This window comes from Trachymyrmex septentrionalis, unplaced genomic scaffold, assembly GCF_001594115.1.
Source record: "Trachymyrmex septentrionalis isolate Tsep2-gDNA-1 unplaced genomic scaffold, Tsep1.0 scaffold186, whole genome shotgun sequence".
NCBI lineage: Eukaryota > Metazoa > Arthropoda > Insecta > Hymenoptera > Formicidae > Trachymyrmex > Trachymyrmex septentrionalis.
In genome coordinates, this window is record NW_017305029.1 from 174,611 (window position 1) to 194,562 (window position 19,952).

General features: G+C 34.7%; 4 protein-coding genes across 10 annotated transcripts; 2 read left to right on the forward strand and 2 right to left on the reverse strand.

Moving 5' to 3' along the window:
• Positions 1 to 184: 184 nt before the first annotated feature.
• Positions 185 to 3,830, forward strand: LOC108746664. 2 transcript variants are annotated; one of them, XM_018483567.1, is made up of 6 exons: positions 185 to 330; positions 630 to 763; positions 892 to 1,093; positions 1,176 to 1,468; positions 1,673 to 3,301; positions 3,385 to 3,830. In XM_018483567.1, exons 2-6 carry the CDS (start codon positions 701 to 703, stop codon positions 3,733 to 3,735), a joined length of 2,538 nt encoding a protein of 845 aa, XP_018339069.1. In that variant the 5' UTR covers positions 185 to 330; positions 630 to 700; the 3' UTR covers positions 3,736 to 3,830. The 2 variants fall into 2 exon arrangements, with proteins under 2 accessions (XP_018339069.1, XP_018339068.1); XM_018483566.1 differs by having other exon boundaries at positions 185 to 763.
• Positions 3,831 to 5,622: 1,792 nt separating this feature from the next.
• On the reverse strand, positions 5,623 to 8,985 carry LOC108746679 (HIRA-interacting protein 3-like). 4 transcript variants are annotated; one of them, XM_018483593.1, is made up of 6 exons: positions 8,701 to 8,802; positions 8,328 to 8,485; positions 7,731 to 8,182; positions 6,599 to 7,405; positions 6,270 to 6,516; positions 5,623 to 6,199 (listed from the first exon to the last, which is right to left on the reverse strand). In XM_018483593.1, exons 3-6 carry the CDS (start codon positions 8,166 to 8,168, stop codon positions 6,069 to 6,071), a joined length of 1,623 nt encoding a protein of 540 aa, XP_018339095.1. In that variant the 5' UTR covers positions 8,169 to 8,182; positions 8,328 to 8,485; positions 8,701 to 8,802; the 3' UTR covers positions 5,623 to 6,068. The 4 variants fall into 4 exon arrangements, with proteins under 4 accessions (XP_018339095.1, XP_018339092.1, XP_018339093.1 ...); XM_018483590.1 differs by lacking the exon at positions 8,328 to 8,485 and having other exon boundaries at positions 8,701 to 8,985; XM_018483591.1 differs by lacking the exons at positions 8,328 to 8,485; positions 8,701 to 8,802 and having other exon boundaries at positions 7,731 to 7,963; positions 8,021 to 8,073.
• A 707-nt stretch (positions 8,986 to 9,692) lies between these two features.
• LOC108746677 (CWF19-like protein 2) lies at positions 9,693 to 14,280 on the reverse strand. 2 transcript variants are annotated; one of them, XM_018483585.1, is made up of 11 exons: positions 14,137 to 14,280; positions 12,556 to 12,693; positions 12,076 to 12,465; positions 11,424 to 11,924; positions 11,230 to 11,341; positions 11,017 to 11,153; positions 10,884 to 10,949; positions 10,508 to 10,816; positions 10,264 to 10,419; positions 9,993 to 10,175; positions 9,693 to 9,858 (listed from the first exon to the last, which is right to left on the reverse strand). In XM_018483585.1, the coding sequence occupies exons 1-11, from the start codon at positions 14,263 to 14,265 to the stop codon at positions 9,730 to 9,732; spliced, it is 2,250 nt and encodes a 749-aa protein (XP_018339087.1). In that variant the 5' UTR covers positions 14,266 to 14,280; the 3' UTR covers positions 9,693 to 9,729. The 2 variants fall into 2 exon arrangements, with proteins under 2 accessions (XP_018339087.1, XP_018339088.1); XM_018483586.1 differs by lacking the exon at positions 14,137 to 14,280 and adding an exon at positions 14,005 to 14,035.
• Positions 14,281 to 15,466: 1,186 nt separating this feature from the next.
• Positions 15,467 to 19,800, forward strand: LOC108746678 (F-box/LRR-repeat protein 7-like). Of its 2 annotated transcripts, XM_018483588.1 has the most exons (7): positions 15,467 to 15,581; positions 15,698 to 15,768; positions 16,127 to 16,254; positions 16,333 to 16,607; positions 16,728 to 17,233; positions 18,448 to 18,724; positions 18,843 to 19,800. In XM_018483588.1, the coding sequence occupies exons 1-7, from the start codon at positions 15,515 to 15,517 to the stop codon at positions 19,331 to 19,333; spliced, it is 1,815 nt and encodes a 604-aa protein (XP_018339090.1). In that variant the 5' UTR covers positions 15,467 to 15,514; the 3' UTR covers positions 19,334 to 19,800. The 2 variants fall into 2 exon arrangements, with proteins under 2 accessions (XP_018339090.1, XP_018339091.1); XM_018483589.1 differs by lacking the exons at positions 15,467 to 15,581; positions 15,698 to 15,768 and adding an exon at positions 15,984 to 16,045.
• The last annotated feature ends 152 nt before the right edge of the window (positions 19,801 to 19,952 follow it).

The following is a 19,952-nucleotide window of genomic DNA, read 5'->3' on the forward strand; positions in this document are numbered from 1 at the left end:
AACGCAGTTAGCATTTTTTTTTATTCCTTTCCTTTGAGTTCTTCAATGCTTACGTTAACAGATATTCGTATCATTACACAAGTAAATGAAACATTATAGAAATAGTTTCATGTTTAAATGACAAATGTGACAAATGAACAATATTTATTTGTGTGTACAGGAAATAAGGATTTCAGAGGAATTTATTTTCATTATCTTTGTTATATTATTAAGATTCACAAAGCGCGCTCAAACGTGCAAATCAATGTATATACATATAACGAAATGTAAAGTGCCACTTGGTCCCACTTGGTGCTCGTAAAATGCTCTGCGTGGCCATAGTGCTCATCAGTAAGTATATCTTCGCTTAGTCTTTAACGAGTATTCCCACTTCGCGGCGGGGCCGGAATAATGCAGTAGAGGGGAGTGAAAACTGGCGTGTGAATGTGTGCGTGTGAATGCCGCGAATGCTACCTGATGCCTGTTTGTGCGCACCCAATATGTGTGCGCGCGTGTGTGTGTGTATGTGTGTGTGTACACACGTAGCTTTTGAAAGGAAGAGACAGTTTATACCTCGAATAACTTCGAGTATTGGTGCAAATAGTCGCTTTGATGATTCATGCACATTTATATTGTATGTGTATATCAAGTGACCACGCAAGATAAGTTTGCATTGAAGATACAAGTCTGATGCTCAATTAAATACTCTTCATGCTGGAGGATGGAGGAGGAAACGACAAATCGCCCAAAGTGGCTGTTGGAACTAGAAAATCGTAAGCAAAAGGTACATTTAATTTCAACATGTAATTCGATTTAATTTGATTCAAGAGATGGGAAAGGAATGTAATGTAGATACTACCTATATAAAATTAAGATTGAAAGTCATTAATTGATTGTCTTACGTTTGCTCAGCCACGTTTAGCGCATGAAGCTGGAGCTGGTGCACCATGCACAAATTGTAATTCCATGTGTCCTGGTCTTGATCTTCATTTTTGGAGAAAAATTTGCAAGAATTGTAAATGTGGTCGGGACGATCACGATGTCGATGACGATCAATTCCCACAATTTGATCTACTATTTGGATCAAGCGGAAAATTTAAAAAGAAGTCCATGCGTAAGTATTTTGTACGCGCGCGCGCGCGCGCGTGCGTGTGTGTGTATGCGGGTCCGTTTATATTAGAAAAATTGATCTTTAGGATTGCAAGTAAACAATAAGAAACAAAACGATGATGAAACTACATTCGAGTGGGTGCCGCCGGATACAACTAAAGAACTTGCTGTGGATTACATGAAAGCTTTGCCCACGGAGAAATTGCCAATTAAAGGATCAGCTGGTGCTGTTTTGAGAAGGCAGTTGTTGCAAAAACAACTACCGCTTCACGACATCGATTACAAAGTTTGTGATCAACTTAGCGAGCAAGAGCAGAAACAATTTGAAAAATATTTGGAAAACATAAAGAAATATGTAGGACAAGGCAAAGTGACGAAAGTAAGTAACAAGGCCACTTGATTATACATTAATTATTGTTATAGTTGCAGATTTGTAAGATGGTACAAGTATCATATAGATATTTATACGATTTATATCAAGGGCTTGCTTAAAGCGATTTTTCAAGTTTAACAAATTTATTTTCATATAATAAATACCACACATTTTGTTTTATATAATATAGAGATATTATTATTTTCACAGATGTTCGGTGCCCGTCCATTCGATCGTTCTCTAATGACACCTGTCAATGCAACTGATATGCAAAAGTGCAGTCCACAGCGTAAATCTCATATACTTTCCTCTGGTGTTCAATTACGTACGCCAAGTAGCTTCGCCATAAAAAGTCCGTATGCGAGGCACCTGTGTGATGCTCGTCAAAATAAACAAGCCACTGCTACAGCCATAAATAACAATGAGATCTTAATGAGGAGTACAGAAGAGTACAATTGTACATTGGATGCGTACAATGTGTCCGCCGGTAGCAACATTGCGAGATCGCAACCACTCGAAGGGAAATTGATTTATGAAAATCTTCAACGTGATACCGTATTGCAGGTAGACGAAAAAAATGTTGCAGTAGATGACAAGATAGTTAATTCTCCGATTTTCACACATCTCGCTGAGCAAGAAATCGTATCTGCTCGTGAAAAGCATACTTGTCGAAATTACGTACCTTACGGAGGAAATGCTTTCGAGCGACACGGAGAGATCCGATTGAATCACGTCGATACCACCATATGCACCGCAGCACATGGTGGAGAAGCTATTAATGATGAGACAGTTTTCTCCGCGGAATCCATATTTGCGGACGCCCTTCTTCCACCCAGTGCTATACACGCCAATGATATTATTGGCAGTACATTGGACGAGAAGGGATTGACATTTATAAGGGAGAAACTTGCCGATAAGTATAATAACGCCGCGAAGAATCCAGCAATGTACGCTGTGTCTAAATTCTCCCGATCGTTAGACACAGTAAATGACATATTACGTCCACGTGATGGTGGAGTTGAGGAAAATAACAATCCTGCTCGTATCCTGCATGTCGACAAACCAGTAGGGACGACACCACCTATTATCGCTGCTATAAATTTACTTCCTGCGTCAAGCCTCGCAGAAAAGGCAAAAGTAAGGAGCACTGATCCTTATGAAGCAGAAGTAGATAGAAAAATTTTCAATAAAGTCTCTCACTCTCAAGTAGTTGACTCGACTATTGTACCTGATAGTATCAAAGGAAACGAACGAAAGTCGCGACGTGACTTACTGTCGAATAACGAAACGGCAAATAATGATCCGTTGCTGACGGATACATTTCCATTACAGAAAGCGATTTCCATTACGGAAAGCACTATACGAGATCCCACATCTATGATTCCCACGAATGTCGTTCTATCGGCAAAAATAGAAACTCCTGATTCGCAAAATCCTATCGATGTATATATATCCAATCCGTTGCAGGCCGAGTTGAATAGTTCGGTTCTGCAATCGTCCGTGATACATTCCGAACAATTGCAAAACCAAGTGTTCCCTCACATCGTTGGAGGTGATACGCAACTTACGGACTCTCTACAAGAGGCCATTGAAGGTTTAAAGATAGATTCGACAAAAATGCACAAATGCGAAAAATGTCACGACAACATTCGCGTTGGCGACGTAGTCGTAATCGCGGAGAAGGCTAATAACGTATCCTGGCATCCTGGCTGCTTCGTTTGTTCAGTATGTAACGAATTGTTGGTGGATCTCGTGTATTTTTATTACAAGAATAACTTGTATTGCGGAAGAGATTTGGCTACGTTTCTCGGAATCCCTCGATGTTTCGCTTGCGACGAGGTAAATAAATCATTCTTCATTATACGATTCTCAAAAATTATATTTTGTATACTTAACAGTGGTGTTTTTGTTTTCTTTTCCAGTTGATTTTTGTACGGGAGTATACGGTTGCAGAGGGACACAATTATCACGTGAAGCATTTTTGTTGTTGGGACTGTGACATGCCATTGGCTGGGCAACAATATATTACCGAAAATGATCGACCACTGTGCCTTCCTTGTTATCAAAAATCATACGCAAAAACATGCGCTGCTTGTAATATAGTGATTGCTGCTGATCAACAAGGAGTAGCTATAAAAAATTTAAATTTTCATGCAACTCAAGTCTGCTTTTGCTGCTACAGCTGTAAGAGAAATCTACTCAATAGCAGAATGGCGATAAAGAAAGATAAATTGTTTTGTAGTAAAGAATGCATCGCCAAGTTTTTCAACTAGTGAATAGGTAAATAAGATAGAAAAAGTCCATCTTTCAATGTGTTGTTTTTCTTTTAAGAAAAATATAATTATAAATCCATTGGAACATAAGAAATATCAAGCGTTTATTTGCGAAAAAAATTCTTCAAGAATTTTCAAATGTTTTTCAGATATTTTTTATTAAAAAATTTAGATAACATTAAAAAATTTTCTAATATAACTTTGAAATAAATTGGAGTGTAAGCGCAATATAAACAAATCGTATAATGTAAATTAGTACAAGATAGGGATTTTTTCCACGAGACTACATTTATTATTTTCTACCACTAGGAGTCGTAAAATCTATAATATAGATAAGTATATCAGGGAGTAGTATGATGAAACTATTTTGTTCCGCTGGTTTTCTTGATAAAAAGTTGCAAACACATGAGAATGTTTACGAATATATGCGGATATGTATGCCATCGCTAATAGATTGTCAATCTATTTGCATTATAATTTTAAAGAAAAACGCTGAAAGAAACAAATATTTTTAGAAAGAGACGGAATTTAAATTTAAAAATAACATTTCCCTCAAGTACTGATAAAATTCCATAAAAATCTTTCATTTTCAATAATAAAAAAAGGGGGGGGGGTGAGGAGAAAAGAAATCCTCTGAGAATTCTAGATTTTCCCAGATATAAGTAAATATAAACCTTGAGTAAATATAAAAGAAATGTGCCATACTAACTATTAAGAGTTAAAAAAAAAGTGGAACCGTAATTGGTGTAAATTGCGCTCTATATTCCGTCTCGCACGAATATTGTGTAACATGATAAAAGTATCGATTTATCAACATCTTGAGATTTACAAATCAATTATAATTCAATCATTTATTGGACAAGCAATTGTTAAAAATATTTAGCTCGATGTGTTTTACTAAAGAGCCAAGCAAGTGATTCGTCACAAATTTTTACTTCCAAGAAATACAATAACTTACCAAGTGTTCTCTTTCCCTTCTATCTAATAATTTAGTTGGATGCATTTTGATATTGTAGACCGAAGAGAAAGATATAATAGAAATAGCTTTTCCTTGCTTTTTATAATTATTGAAGATACGAAATTGATATGATATATAATTTGAAGATATGAAAGAATCTGTGCTCTCGATTTGCTTTTTCCAATTGCTGTCTTTAACATTAGCTGAAGCTGCATGTAGATTTGAAAAATAAATTGTTTTTTTTTATCTATATATTATACGTTACAAATCAATCTCTAATATGTACTTGAAGATATAATGTTATTTTTTCCATTTAAGCAAAACACGTCACTCATTTCAATCATTTGGTAGTATAAATCTTATAGAATTTCTTGTTTTACGTTTAGTTTTTTTCTTATTTATATACACAATTATCATTATTCATACCAAATAAGTGTTACAAATTCCAAAATCACCTTCATCGTATACAAGCTATCACCAACTTATCTTAAGTAGGGAAATAAGTCAATACAATGAAAATAAAAATTTGTCTTCGTATTTTCATGTATCAACGTATCGCGTGTTCACTGATCAGTTATGTCATGTTACCTTTCCTAGGCATGCAGGAGCGCGTTGATGGATTACATCCATTTTATTTATAAATGTAATGCTTATTTGAGAGCTCAATGTACTGATAAATATAATGGCTGCTAGAGAAGGTAGCTCAATATAATGACATTACTGATCAATATTGTTGATGTAACACGCGGTACATGAAAATTACTATTGATCGATAACTGCACATTATAATGTAAGAAATAATGATAACTAATATGATATATGAAAATTTAAAAACACAAAACATTCTACATAGACGTGGACAGCGTGCACATGTACACACACACACACACACACACACACACACACACACACACACACACACACACACACACACACACACACACACACACAAATTGTTGGCACCTGTTCTCTGATGTTTAAATATTTATAGCGAATTCGGCAGACCGCACTAGTGCGCACCGAGTGCGAATTTTTTCAATGTCACGCATTCGGCTTGTGCGCACTGTTTCAATGCGTTAAGATTATCGTTATATTCGTATCGAATATAATTTGATTATCGTTATATCGGTAAATGAAAACTGACCCAGTGTAATGCTGAATTTATATTTAGACCAATCGAATGAACTAAACGAGTTCAAAAAATGTTGCACCGATGTTTCTGACAGTGCAATTTGGCATAACGGTAAAGTAGTTCTGCACTTGTAGGGCAACACTAGAACGGAGTCAGTGTATGTGTGCCGAATTCGCCGAATATAATAAATTTATATTACAATTATATTCAACATTTATGAATCATGAGAACATACTATGTCCTCTATTCCGAATCACTATCAACAACAGTTTGAATACGCCTAAAAGTATTATGCTCTCGATATCGCGGTGGAGTGTCTGAAAGTGTCTTTTTAACGGTGGTATCCATACTTCTTCGTGCGCGCGTAATTCGTCCTGAAATAAAAACAAATTCAACGTTGCGCATAATGTCCATTATATAACATAGATGGACTGTAATATTAACCTTCAGATATAATGTTTGACATATCCAATTCAGATACCTCCTTCATCTTTTCATTTTTTTCTCTCACTCGTTTACATTTTTCCAACGATGGTTTACCATTAACGCCGTTTTTCTTTAATAATTCCTTCAGACGATTAACTTTTGCAACGTTATTTCTACAATCGGCCCAAATGCGATTGTACGATTGAACTTTCACACCAGCAACCTTTAAATATTTCTTCAACCTCTGTATCTGTTTATCTCCTTTCTGAAAATTTGACACATACAACAGTAAAAAATACATCCAAGTTTATATCATTGTAGGATCTATCTGTTAGAAAGCAACTTACATCATTACCACGGCTTCCCCTTCCACTTTTCATAGATCTCTCTTCTTTTCCGGAATTATTATCACTTTCATCGTCTTTACTGGATGATTCCGGGTTCGATAATTCTCCCTGCAGTCCATTCTTAATTCCAGTCGTTTTATTAGCTTTCTCTGCTGCAGTCGTATCGTCATCGTCGGACATTATACATTCAGTATTTTTTGAGTGAGAATTTCTTATGCCTCGTCCTCTTTTTGATTCGATCGAGCGATGTTTGTCGATCGATTTCCTCGTAGCTGGAGATTTTGTCATTTTCTTTTTCGTCCGTGGACTATAATCTTCATCTGAATTGCTATTCTGACTGTCCTCTGATCCAGAAGTTTTCAATTTACTAAAACTTGTTCGCGAACTTTTTTTCTTTGCTGCTTTTTCCCTGCTTTTTTCCGATTTGATCTTCAATGTGTCGGCGATCTGTTGCAAATCAAGCTTTTCTTCTTCTGACGAACAGTCTAATTCCGACTCATTTGGCTCTGCATTCACAATTATTGTCTTCGGTCGTGGTTTCACATCTTTTTCATCTTCACTCTCAGAACTAGATTCTTCCCTATCACTTGCACATTCCACGAAAAGCTCCAGTCCGTCTACCACTTCTGTATCGACAGTACATTTCTTAGCGGTATGTCGTTTTTTCATTTCATCCTCCTTGCTATTTTCCTCTCTAGTTATCGTTTTGTCATTTTCTTCTTCAACCTCAATACCTCTTGTTGTTTCTTTTTTGTTTTCAGGAATAGACATCACACTTGCATTTGTAGACTTTTGGAATGAATTATCCTATTTTTATTAAGAAAAACTAATTAAAATCACATAATAACCTGTGTTGATTGTATGGCTATTAAAAGCATCTAATAAATGGAATATTTCATCATGTTCAAGCTAATTCCAATATTACAAAACGATGAGTTTAAATATGCTACGAAATATCAGACAGAAGGTATAGCTAAAAGCCAAAAAATTTGCTACGCATGACAGAAAAAAGAATATCATATACACAAGACTTACATACGTAATAGGTAAGAATGATAAAAAACGAACGATATAAAAAAAAATAAATTTTCTCAGATTTCATTAGTAACATTGTATATTATTGTATTATTACCATGCTTTCCACAATTTCCTCCTTAATATTTATTTCTCCAGAATTTTTGTTTAAAGTCATATTATTCTCAATTTCTTTTTCATTTGTTTGCTTCAAATTATCTCCTTGTTTCTCCTTATTCTTCTCATCCATATCTGATTCAGATAGAGATACCTCTTGTACACTTTGCTGATTTTCTCGATACAATTTATATCTTTCCATTTTCACATAGCATCTTTCTGTATTATTTTTCTCTGAAATAGTTTCAGAGTTATTGCTCTCTAATATTTCTGACCGTTCATTAAATGTACATTGCCGTTTTTTAGATAAATCTATTTCGTCTTCAGAATCTCTTGGCCTTTTTTTTGATATGTCATCTATAGAAGTAGATGAAGGAGACGATAATTGTAGTTTTTCCATGTCTTCTGCCTCAATTTCACTGTGATCAGATTCTATCATTTTATAACAATAATCTGAAATAATTGAATATTTTACAGCTAAGCGTAATATTATAAATGATAAATGTAGAAAGCAAATGACAAATTGTCAATATGTGTGATTTAGGAAAATGTATGTATCAAAAATTATCAAGCAAAACATAAATAACAAACTCTCAACGATGTATGTACGATGGACTGATCTTTTGTCTAATTATATATATCGAATGACGTTCCGAGTTGACTGGAAAGTTTGTTTCACAATCAATGATGTGGAAAGAGAATTTCAAATTTTCGCATTCGTTTTGAACGAATGACCCAATTATCGGTATTTCTGTTCTACAAATCGCACATGACACCTCGTTGTGGCGAAATATTGAAATTTTAAATTCTATGTGTATCGCAACTTCACCGCACAAATATTCACATTAATCATAAAATCTAACGATCATGCATGTCGTGTGTCGTGTGTCGTGTGTCGTGCGGCGCGCGCGCGCGTGGGTGTGTGTGTGTGTGTGTGGGTGGTGTGTGCATAATGTGTACATATGACATACATATATGCTACGTTTGCGCGGCAAAATATACACGCAGTGACTCCGGATTGCCAGATTTTGGCGCCTTTTGCACTACACCACACTTGATGTAGAGTCCCTAGAAAAACAGAGGGTGTATTTCGAACTGAATTAGCTTAGCTTATTTTTTCCCCTAAATGTTGGCAGTTCCGTAACTAAACTGAGAAGTGTTCCGAACTCAACGGCCGTTATAACTCGTAATCTTTTTATACAAAAAATGGCCGAAAATTTGTCCAGGATTGACGGTCTTTAATAGTATCTCGTCGGTGGCTAAGCTAATCCGGTTCGGAATGTACCATTACATCCAGAGTCTGATCAGACAGAAACCTAAGAGGGGTTATGCCCGGAATTTAACTGTTTAATTTTATTTCGAAGCGCCATAAAATGTGAACATTGAACTACGTAGCCAATGTCCATGATTCGGTCGGTAATATCTACGATTTTTGCGTTGTATTCTTCGCTATGTCCACGAATTTCGTCAGATAGATTAAACTGTAAGTTGTCTTGTAACAATTAGATTTATTACAAGCGCCGACAGATTAAATTGTTCATCTTAGTCTATCTAACGGACCGAAATTCGTGGATATAGCGAAGAATACAACCAAAAAATCGAGGACATTACCAACTGGATCATGTACATTGGCTATGTAATTTATTGTCCACATTTTGTGGACATAGAGGCGCTTCGAAATAACGTAACAGCCAAATCCCGGATATAGTTGCTCTCTGGCTTCTCTCTACTAACATATCATTCGATCATATTTGGTTGCAATAACACAAAGATTATTTCTGAGTAGCCTTGGCTTATAATAATTTATAATTGATTTACAGTGAGAAATAATTTACAAAGTCTTCTGTACAACTAGATAATATGACATACACATTAAACACGTGTTTACATTACGTACAAAGATTAAAATAGATTTTCATTTAAGAAAATGAAAAATATACATGGTACATTGAAATTCATCCAATTGTATAATTTTTTCATGCAAGATAATTGTCTTTTGATTACGACGAATTATAGTTCGTCCATTTTTCTGTGAACTCTAATACTTTTATTCTTTGTTCCTCAAAACTTTGTCTTTTTGGTTTCCGCCAAAAGTTATGATCCAAATCCAACATTCCTCCTATTATTTCCTAAAAGATAAAAAAAAATTACATATAAACACATACACATGCGCGCTATTCATATCGTCATATATACATCAATTTATAATTATATTGAAAACTAAAGTTTTTTCAAGTGAATAATTTCAACAATCGTATCTCACCTTGGCAAAATTTTGCGGAAACATTTTTTCGTCTTCGATCACATGAGCATAGCCAGGATGTGAAGCAAATTCGACCATAAAGTAAGATAATCCATTTGGTATGGCATGACGTATACCTTTAAATGTTAAATCAATAATTTTTTTGTTCATGGACCATTCAGTTTCACACTCCAACAAAGCTTTCTGTACAAAAAAAAAATAGTTCAAATAATATGAAAATTGATTTAAAATACAGCCATATCTTTGTATTGTAACAAAATGATTTATTCACCTTAAAATATATTGGTGACAACTCGCCAATTTTTTTCGGCAGTGGAATACACTCTAATTGCATATGTGAAAATTTACTACGTATTTTATACACTTCAAAAAATATCGGATAAAAATCTTCATCCGTAAACATTTTTATTAATTTTCTTTTGAATTCCTGTAAAAAGAAAAGCATCATACAATTTCATGTTGTCACGTCAAAGATCAAGATGGACAGATTGGATATTAAATACAGTAAGAATTACCATCAATCTATCCCATATATCTTCATCTAATTGCAATTGACACGCCACATGCTGTATAGGTGTTAATATACAATGACCAGCACTCAAGGAAGTACAAGCAGGCAAGCTTAAGCAAATCACAGAGTCCATTGTAACGATCATATGCTTTAACATATTTTTCGAATCAAGGCACCACGAACAATTATCCATACATTTAGATAAATTTTTGTGTTCTTTAATTGCCTGTGTACGATCCCACTTGTCTTGTCTCGCTTCCGAATCTGTTCGTGCAATTTGTTGCTCAAATGTATCATCCATATGGTCGATATTCTGCAAAGGAAGATATTATTTTCAATTTCCACATTTGTATAATTTTCAATTCACTCGGTCAATTTACCTTGGAAGCGAGTTTAACGAAGACTGCTTCATCTTCCATTGTGGATCTTCCTTTCTCTCGTTGAAACTGCAATAGAAATTTATGTTATGTTGCGTTAAAACCTTTCGAGATTCCAATCATTTGGATAATTTACCATTTCTTGTAGAGAATATTTATCATCGTCTGCGAAATGACGTACTCTCTCACCAGAGATATGTGTCTCGGCAGTTTTCTTATTCCTGTAATTTTCCCATTTAGATTGATTTCTGGGTTGTATCGGTCTTGCAGTACCTAATACGTACATTTTTATGTGATTTCAATGTGGACAATTATTTATTTTCATTTATTTGAAACGAAAGATATGTACCTTTTGCATCGGTTTTTGTGAGAATTACATTCTCCTCTTGTACACTGGTTTTACATGATGTAATATGTTTTCTCGCGTGCTCCAACTGGATTTTTAGTTTTGCTGCTAATTCCTAAATAAATAAATCATTCCAAGTAAATTTAAGATGTAAATAAGTTAAAAATAAACAGTATTTAATAAAACAACAAGCATACATTATCACCCGTTAATTCAGCTTTTATAATACTTGCTCCTAATTTATTCATTTCCGCTTCAGTCAAAACACCAACGCCTTTATCTTTATCCATTCTATTTGTATTATTAATATTCCGTAAATCTACTTGTTTTGGCTCGGACACAGATAATTCGGTAATTGGATATCTCTTTTCATCACTCTTATCTTTTTTCCAATTTTTCATACGACTATTGGCAGGCATAGTCTGTTGATAATAAGTGTCGCTGTCTTTAGGTTTGCGATAGGTTTGCTTCAATACTGTGTGATGTTCCGACGAGTAGTCAGTATTATATTTTTCAGCACGATCCTTACTTCTAGATCTTGATTTAGACCTCAAACGCTTTCTTATTCTCGGACTGGAAATTCTATGAGAGTCTCTATCATTTTTATCATTGTAACATATTTTATGATACGATTTATTCTGTTGAGTTTTTGACATTTTTTCTGCTTCAACTATCATTGTTTGTATAATTTCTAGAGACTAAAAAAATTAATTTTATTTTTGTCATTAATAATCAATCTCGTATTTTGTACATGCACATACATGCACACGCGCGCGCGCGCGCGCTCGCACGCATGCACGCACGCACGCACACATATACGTATACAAATTGCTCTTTTAATTAACTTACACCCCAACGTTCGGCAGCTACTTCCTCTAAACGTTTATTGTCACGTAAAGCTTGTTCCTCGGCACGCCGAAGACTCTTTTTTAGCCAATTTACATCCAAAATCTTCGGCTTATCAGATCTACCTGGATTATTTTGAGGTAATCCATCGCCTCCAGCTTTCCAATATGGATTCAATTCTCTGTTACTTTGTCCCGGTTTACTTAGAAAAATCTCTTTATCTTTCTCTTTTAATTCTTGTAATTTCACATTAGGCTCTGATAAATATGGAATAAAACTTTCCACATTCATCCATTCATCCCTTTTGAGCTGATTTTCTTGGGCTCTATAATCAACAACTTGATCTTCAACCTTTCTCTCCACCCATTCAAATTTTGTGCTATCATCGCTTTTCTAAAAAAAATGTATGTTGTATAATTACATCCATATTACAAGTTTATGCAAATGTTAATAACTAAAAATTATAAAATCTTTAATATTCACACTGCTTGAAGATGAACATTTCCTCTTTTTCTTATGTTTTTTTTCTTTTTTCTTTTTAGACTTAAACTTTTTGCTTGATTTTCTATGGACAAATGAGTCAATATCTTCATTATTATATTTGAGTTTGTCAATTTTCTCCTGTCAAAAAAAGAAAAAGTACAATCGTCTAGAAAAAAAGATAATTATTTAGAATACCCTCCCCCACCCCCCTCGCCGCGCCATCTAAATTCTACTTATTCGATGCATTTTCACTCAAAACAAAAGAATCTGGCAAAGAAAACGCAGCGGTTGGCCTCATAAATTGAATTATTAAACGTTATGCTGATTCTATAATGAGTCGGTAGTCGGAAATCTTAAGTCTTAACCAGTTTTAACCTAAACAGGTGACTATGATTTTTTGCATCTACTAGTTGTTAATTGTATAGCGAATCGCTTAGCTCGATTAATAGGAAGGAAGTCGAATTTGATCAGTCTTAAGAAAATCGGTAGTCTTAGTGGTACAAATTGACTGTTGGCCAACTCCACCGATTCACCGATAAGACTAAGATTACCGATTCATCGTAGAATAGAGCTTTAAAGTTAGAGACTTTAGAGGACTTAAGAAATCTGATATCATTTCGACTCAATATAGCACTATGTATACATTCTGCTTTAATTACACAAATTCTCTGATTCACAAACACAAATTCGCTGCTAATGCAAAGAAATTGTAAGCTTAAAGCAAGCAGAGAATGTTCATTTGGAATATTTCCAACGCTGATTCTACAATGAATCGGTGATCGGTAGTTCTAAGTCTTATCAATGAAGTTGACCAATAGCCAACTTGTACGACTAAGACTGATTAGCCAACTTCACCGATTAAGACTAAGACTTTCGACTACCGACTCATGTGTAGAATCAGCAGAACCCATGAAGACAATGGGAAAAGAATGACTGGAATGGGAGAACAATTTTTTTAGAGCGGTCCTTTTACTGTCTAGGCTGCAACTTCTAGGCAGTTAGGTCCCAAGCGGGTAGGATTATTTTTTTTTGTTCGGGACGGCTAATATCAATCAATAAGCACTAGTCTATGCACCCCACTGTATATGACAGATTAATGAGCGCGTTACGTAATAACACTTTAGTCAACTTTAACGCTCAATATCTCGCTTCGCAGAGCAGTCCCGGACTTTTTTTCTGCCATTCTTTCATTTTACGCAAAAGTTTTTATCAAATGAGGCTAATTTAATCGAAATCGGAGGTAGCTCTTCTGAAAAAAATGAAAATTACCCTCATATTGTCTCTGTGACAGATTTCCTAACCTTAATAGTTATCAACTTTAACGCTTAATATTTCGAATCACAGGGCAGAGCGACGCTTTTTTTTGCCAGATTCTTTAATTTCATGCAAAAACGTATCGAATAAACCTAATTTTATTTTTGAGATGATTGTGCTAAACTGTATAATTACCTTCATCAAAATCGAATATTTTAAAAGCCCGTATTCCAAATAAACAATTTTCCGAAATTTATGAAAGAAAAAACACATTAATACTTCATATTTATAACGCATTTAACGCATACAAAATAAAATAAGAATTACCATAATGCTCGCCCGGCGTATGCTACAGTTTGAGAAATTTATCTTCTTCTTTTGCAAAAAGAGTAGAAATCTTCTAATGGCTGCGTTCAGTAGATTCTTCGGAACAGGGAACAGAGAACAAAGATGCATCCGGAAGCATGACCGTTCACTGAGCACTCAATGAGCACTCTTGCATCTGATTGGCATATTCCATTAGATCTAAAAATGTACACCAAATCATGCTTCTGGATGCACCTAATAAAAGGAATAGGGAATAGAGAACAAAGAATAAGAATCTATTAGAAATTATATATTCTGGAATACACAGTTTCTGATAGGTTGAAATTCTCATTCTCTATTCTTTGCTTCTTTTATTGTGCGGGCCCCTAAGAATTTCAATCAAGAATCAGAAATCATGTATTGTGGAAAACACAGTTTCTGATAGGTTGAAATTCTTATTCTCTGTTCCCTGTTTCTTTTATTGTGCGGAGCCTCTTAGGACTAATAGAAGTCTGTGGCTAAGACACAGAGACGTTACACTGGCTTAGTTTCCATCGAGGGTTTAAATCGGATCAGAATGTAAGAACCAACCAACTACAGTCGAGTATTTCCCTGTTACAGTCGAACGACAGGGGAATGCTGCCCGTTTTACACTGTGTCACCTGTGTACGTTGTTGGAAAACTCTAAGATTTCAACCTATCAGTTATATCGGAATACATGGCTCTTGATAGATTGAAATTTTAATATTTATTCCTATTCCTTTGAAAGTGGCGCCTGATTATTTTCAATTCACAAAGGATTATTATATGAGCAATATTTTCGAGATTCCTCACCGAAGACTTGGTATGCCAAACTCCCTTTGGAAAGGAAGGAAATAATTCAACCGCATCAGATGCGGATCTAATCATTATAATCTGAATGCAAATCTGTTTCGCAAGAATATGGTCAGCGCGGAGGCTTGTTCTTGCGGGGACCCCCGCCAAAATATCAACCATGTAATTTTTTACTGCCCTACCATTTCTCCTAAGTCAGCCAAACTCACTTCATTTATTGATAAAACTTTCCCGAACACTTCTAGAGATATCTTTCCCTTATTAAAGAAAACCTTCTGTCAAAATGTACCGCCTTCTACTGGCTTTCTTCAAAACCACCAACCTCCGCATTTGAACTACTCCCGCCAGGCCTGTATCTCGCGGGCGCTCTCGGAGTTTCGGAGAAGGGTAATAAAACAGTGATACCAACATAGTACTTCCATGTTACTCACGTTCTCGCTACTCGCCACTTGGGGCGGCTATCTTGTTACTGGCTGTATCGACTCCGTGGAGTCGGGTTCACTAGCGAAGAATTAAATAGAGGGACGAAAAGGTGTTTGTGTCGGCAATAGAAATTAAATCAACGATGAACGATACTTTAGAATTGGATTATGCTGAAATGCTTCGTTATATAGGTTTAGTCGTATCGGACGGTAAGCGTCTTAAATTTTTACGTATGCGTTTATGTTACGTGTGTATTTATATTCGCGTTGAATCGTCAACGAAAACTCTGACCAACAAGTTTCACGTGTCTGTCCTTTCGCTCTAGATTGCTTAAGTTCGGAAATGATAGACGGCGTACCGATACGAAAATTATTCATCAGCAATTTGGCTGAAAGGGTTTGTTTCTCTCAATTTTTAAGCCAAATTTATTATGTATTCTTTGCTTCCTGTTTCTTTTTCTTACCTCGTGCCTTTTTCCTTCGCGTTCGACCGTTTTATCAGCAATCACGTTATTTTTCACATGTTATGTCTTGTCTCTTTCAAAGTTTGTCAATTTCCATCTCGGGTGACAGAAAGCGAAAAAAGTGGGTAAGATGCAAAAAGGCAAGAAATAAAAAGCGATAAAAAGCAATAGGAAACAAAGAGCATATTGTAGATTATTACAATTAATGCAGTTAAGCATCTTAACATTTTAACAACCCGCTAATACAATTGTACTGTATTTGTTTGATTTGTTTGACAAATTTTATTCCAGACAACTTTCAAGGATTTACGTGATTACTTTTCTATGTATGGAAATGTTGAGAGTTGCTATTTACGTAGAAATCATGGGAAAAGCAACTATGCGTTCGTCACGTTTACCAAAGTGGCAGATGCAATAACGTAAGTTTCAAGGAGCAAAGGAGTTTACTAGCAAATTACTGTTACAAACAATGGTGGTTTGTAACCAATTGTTTGTAGAGCGATGCAAGATGGAAGTAGGAAACGAATAAGATTGCATAATAGAGATTTAAGAGTGATGGCTGCAGATTCTTGGCATCAACCTGACAGTATGGAACAGAGATTGTATAATGTAGGGAAAGAGTTGAACAAAATTTCTGAAAGAAAGGAACAATATGTTCATAAGTATTTGCAAAATGATACCGAAAATGTATCCATCCATATGCTGAATGACGATTGCTTAAGACATATCTTCCTATTTTTGCCAATAGTAGACAGAGTTCGTATAGAAATAGGTGAGTTTAAGCATAAGCATTTTAAAGATTTTATATTTCTGTGAGACAGATTGTATTTGTTTATTTCTCTGTACTAGGAGAGGACCTTTTGTATATATTGTTTCATCATTATATTTACAGTTTGCAAACGCTGGCGAGATTTAAGCCAAGATTCATGGCATATGATAAAAACATTGGATCTCTCACCTTCTACATGGGGTTTCTCGCACACCCATATGATTCATACAGCTTTACTTCGTAAAATATTGCTGAAATGTGGTAGATTCTTAACGCGAATAGATCTAGATGAGCCACTTCATTATTTAAGTCAAAGCACATTGACTATTATTGGAAAATTTTGTCCTAATCTTACGTGTATCAATATTACCGCGTTAACAGTTTGTGCATCAGGTATACGTACATTAGCAAATAACTGTAGAAACATAATCAAGTTTTGTTTAGGACCGTCCACCTACAGTTGTGATAATGAATTGAAGTATCTCTTTAAGCTAAACCAAAACTTGGAGTGTCTTGTGATAACCAGAAATAATATTTTGGGTAAATCCTTATTATGTTTACCAGAGCAAACTATGCATACAATTATATTAGACCGCTGCGACTATCTTCAGGACAATCATCTTTCAATGGTAAATTAATTCTTTTTTGCTAATTAATCACAATAAGATACACGTGATCAGAGAATGGAAAGTTACTTTTCAAAAGTAACAAGTTATCGTTAGTGATTTTTAAAAGTAGCTTGTTACAGTTACCATTACTTAAAACGTAACTATTCGTTACTTTTTTTTTTTAAATCAGTTTAAAAATAAGTACTAAAATACAACTAGACTAAAAAATGTACTTTGTAATATTTGTTATTCAAATATTGATAAAAGCAATATAAAACAATGGTATTAGCTTTATTTTTTAGTTTTCTTTTTTTTTTTTAATAATTTCATAAATCTGAAATATCTAGAATTATAAAATCATTATGCTTTTCAAGGAATAAAAGTGAAGCTTTACGTAGCAAGTCATTTATCATCACGAGAGAGTCAAGTCTTAATATTTGAATGAATATACAATATGTATCTGCAATTCTGCAATCTATACACCAATTAAATTTTCAATCTTGAAACGCTGTTCGGCTGATATTTTTCACAATAAATTTTTCATAGTACTTTAAGATGCTTATCAACTTAGATATATCATTAAATTACTTGTAAATTTAATTTGTCATATTACTACATTCCAATTTTATTTAGGATTGCGTTTTAAGATAGAAAATTTAATTAGCGAACAATTTGCAATATTTGATATACATACAGATTTAATATAACATATTATACACAGAAATCAAGTTCGAATGAAAAAATTCTTTCTCTTTTAAAAAACAATAAGTTATCTTAAATTTAATAATAAATGAACTAATCACAGAGGCACATTAACATTTTAAGACATTAAAACGGTCTTGAAATTAGAACAAATTATGAACACTATATCTAAAGATTAAAGATTAAGTAAACGAAAATTATGTCGTCAAATATATTAGGTTCAAAATACAAAAAATATATAACTGTAAAATTCATTACCATTACATTTACAATTACCAAAAAAGAACAGTAACGTAGTTATCAATAAGCTATCAAAAAAAAGTAAGTTATAACTATAACTTTGTTACAAGTAACGAGTTACTTCCATTCCCTGCATGTGTTACAGTTAATTCAGTACTGCAACTGTTCACACGCGTGCATGCGGACCAAATATGACAAACATATGCCTTGATATATGAGCTGACTAGTTCTCTAAGCGACCAGTGAACGGTTATAGTACTGAGTCAGCACCCAATTGACATCATCATGTGCAGGCTCTGAGGAAACTTGAAAATTTGACACATCTTGCAATAAACGAATGTGTCGGCATAGCTAAACATACGTTGGAAATTATCAGTCAACATTGTAAAAATCTTAGAATATTGGAGCTTAATGGAAACTTTCCCTCCGCACAAACAGCGGACATGTTATATTTAGTCCACCTTGTCAATCTGCACGATTTAAAAATCACGTATAATCCTAAAGTATCGGACGATTTCCTTACTGATTTAGTACAACATTGTCAACAGCTTACTAACGTAGACATTACAGGTAAATTGCAATCATAATACATTGCATGCGTGCGTGTGTGTGCGCGCGCGCGCGCGTGTGTACGTGTGTACTTTTTTTATATTTATCATTTTTCAATTATATTTTACATATCCAACAGGTTGCTGTAACGTGAGCGATACCGGATTAGCAGCTATTGCTACGTTAGTAAGGCTAGAAAAATTGGTTGTCAGTTATATACATCAAGTTACTGACGAAGGTTTAAAAAATATGTGTGGCTTGAAAGAATTGGAATGTCGAAGATGTCCATTTAGCGATCGAGGCATAACAATGCTCATAAAATCCTCGCCCCAGTTAAAATTGTTAGATCTCTCCGGATGTAGATATATCAAGGACTCCACCCTCGAGGTTGCTAAAGATGCTTGTAGCAGTCGAACTAATAATGTAATGTTGAAGATGATAATTGGGGGAACAGCAATTTTCGACCTCTTTGGTTTAGAGAGACTACCTCCGCTATTGCATATAGTTAATGTTGATTTGTCTGATCTTAGCAGTGTGTCTACTATGTATCTCGTAGACGATTTGGAATCTTGGCACGATGAAGATTCAGATTATACGGAATATTCCGATTATACAGAATATTCCGATTAGACGGAATATTCAGAAAATGATTATAGTGAATATGGTCATCTCTGACGAATTAGGTCATTAGTTGTATATCGATTCGGATTCTTAAGAATATCTGTATCTCTCAATTTTTCATAATTATAACCGATTTTTTCTACAATGGATTGCTATCTGGATCAGAATCTTACCATCGTATTGGCTGCAATGTTGACAATGCATTGCAATCAGTACAATGTCAAGAATGTAATCCAACAGTGAAACAAGCATCATGTCTCACCGGCTTTAGCGTTTATCATTGAGATTTTTAATGCCTATTTTATAATTGCGTAAGCATTGTTATAAGTGGTTGTAATTGTAAAAATTGACGAATCACGATCACATATTCTTTTCATATTTGACTGTGATTAATTAATTCTTATAACTATAACTATACTTGCAATTATGTTTACGGCTATTGTAGAACATAATGCTTGTTTCATAATAACCGTAAGCGCAGTTGTAAAAGTTGACCAATCACAGTCCTCCTCATATTTGACTTGATTGGTCAATTCTTGCAACTACAGCCATCTACAACTATATTTACGACTATTGTAGAATAGGCTTAATGCCTGTTTTACACTAGTCGTAAGCGTAGCTGTAAGTG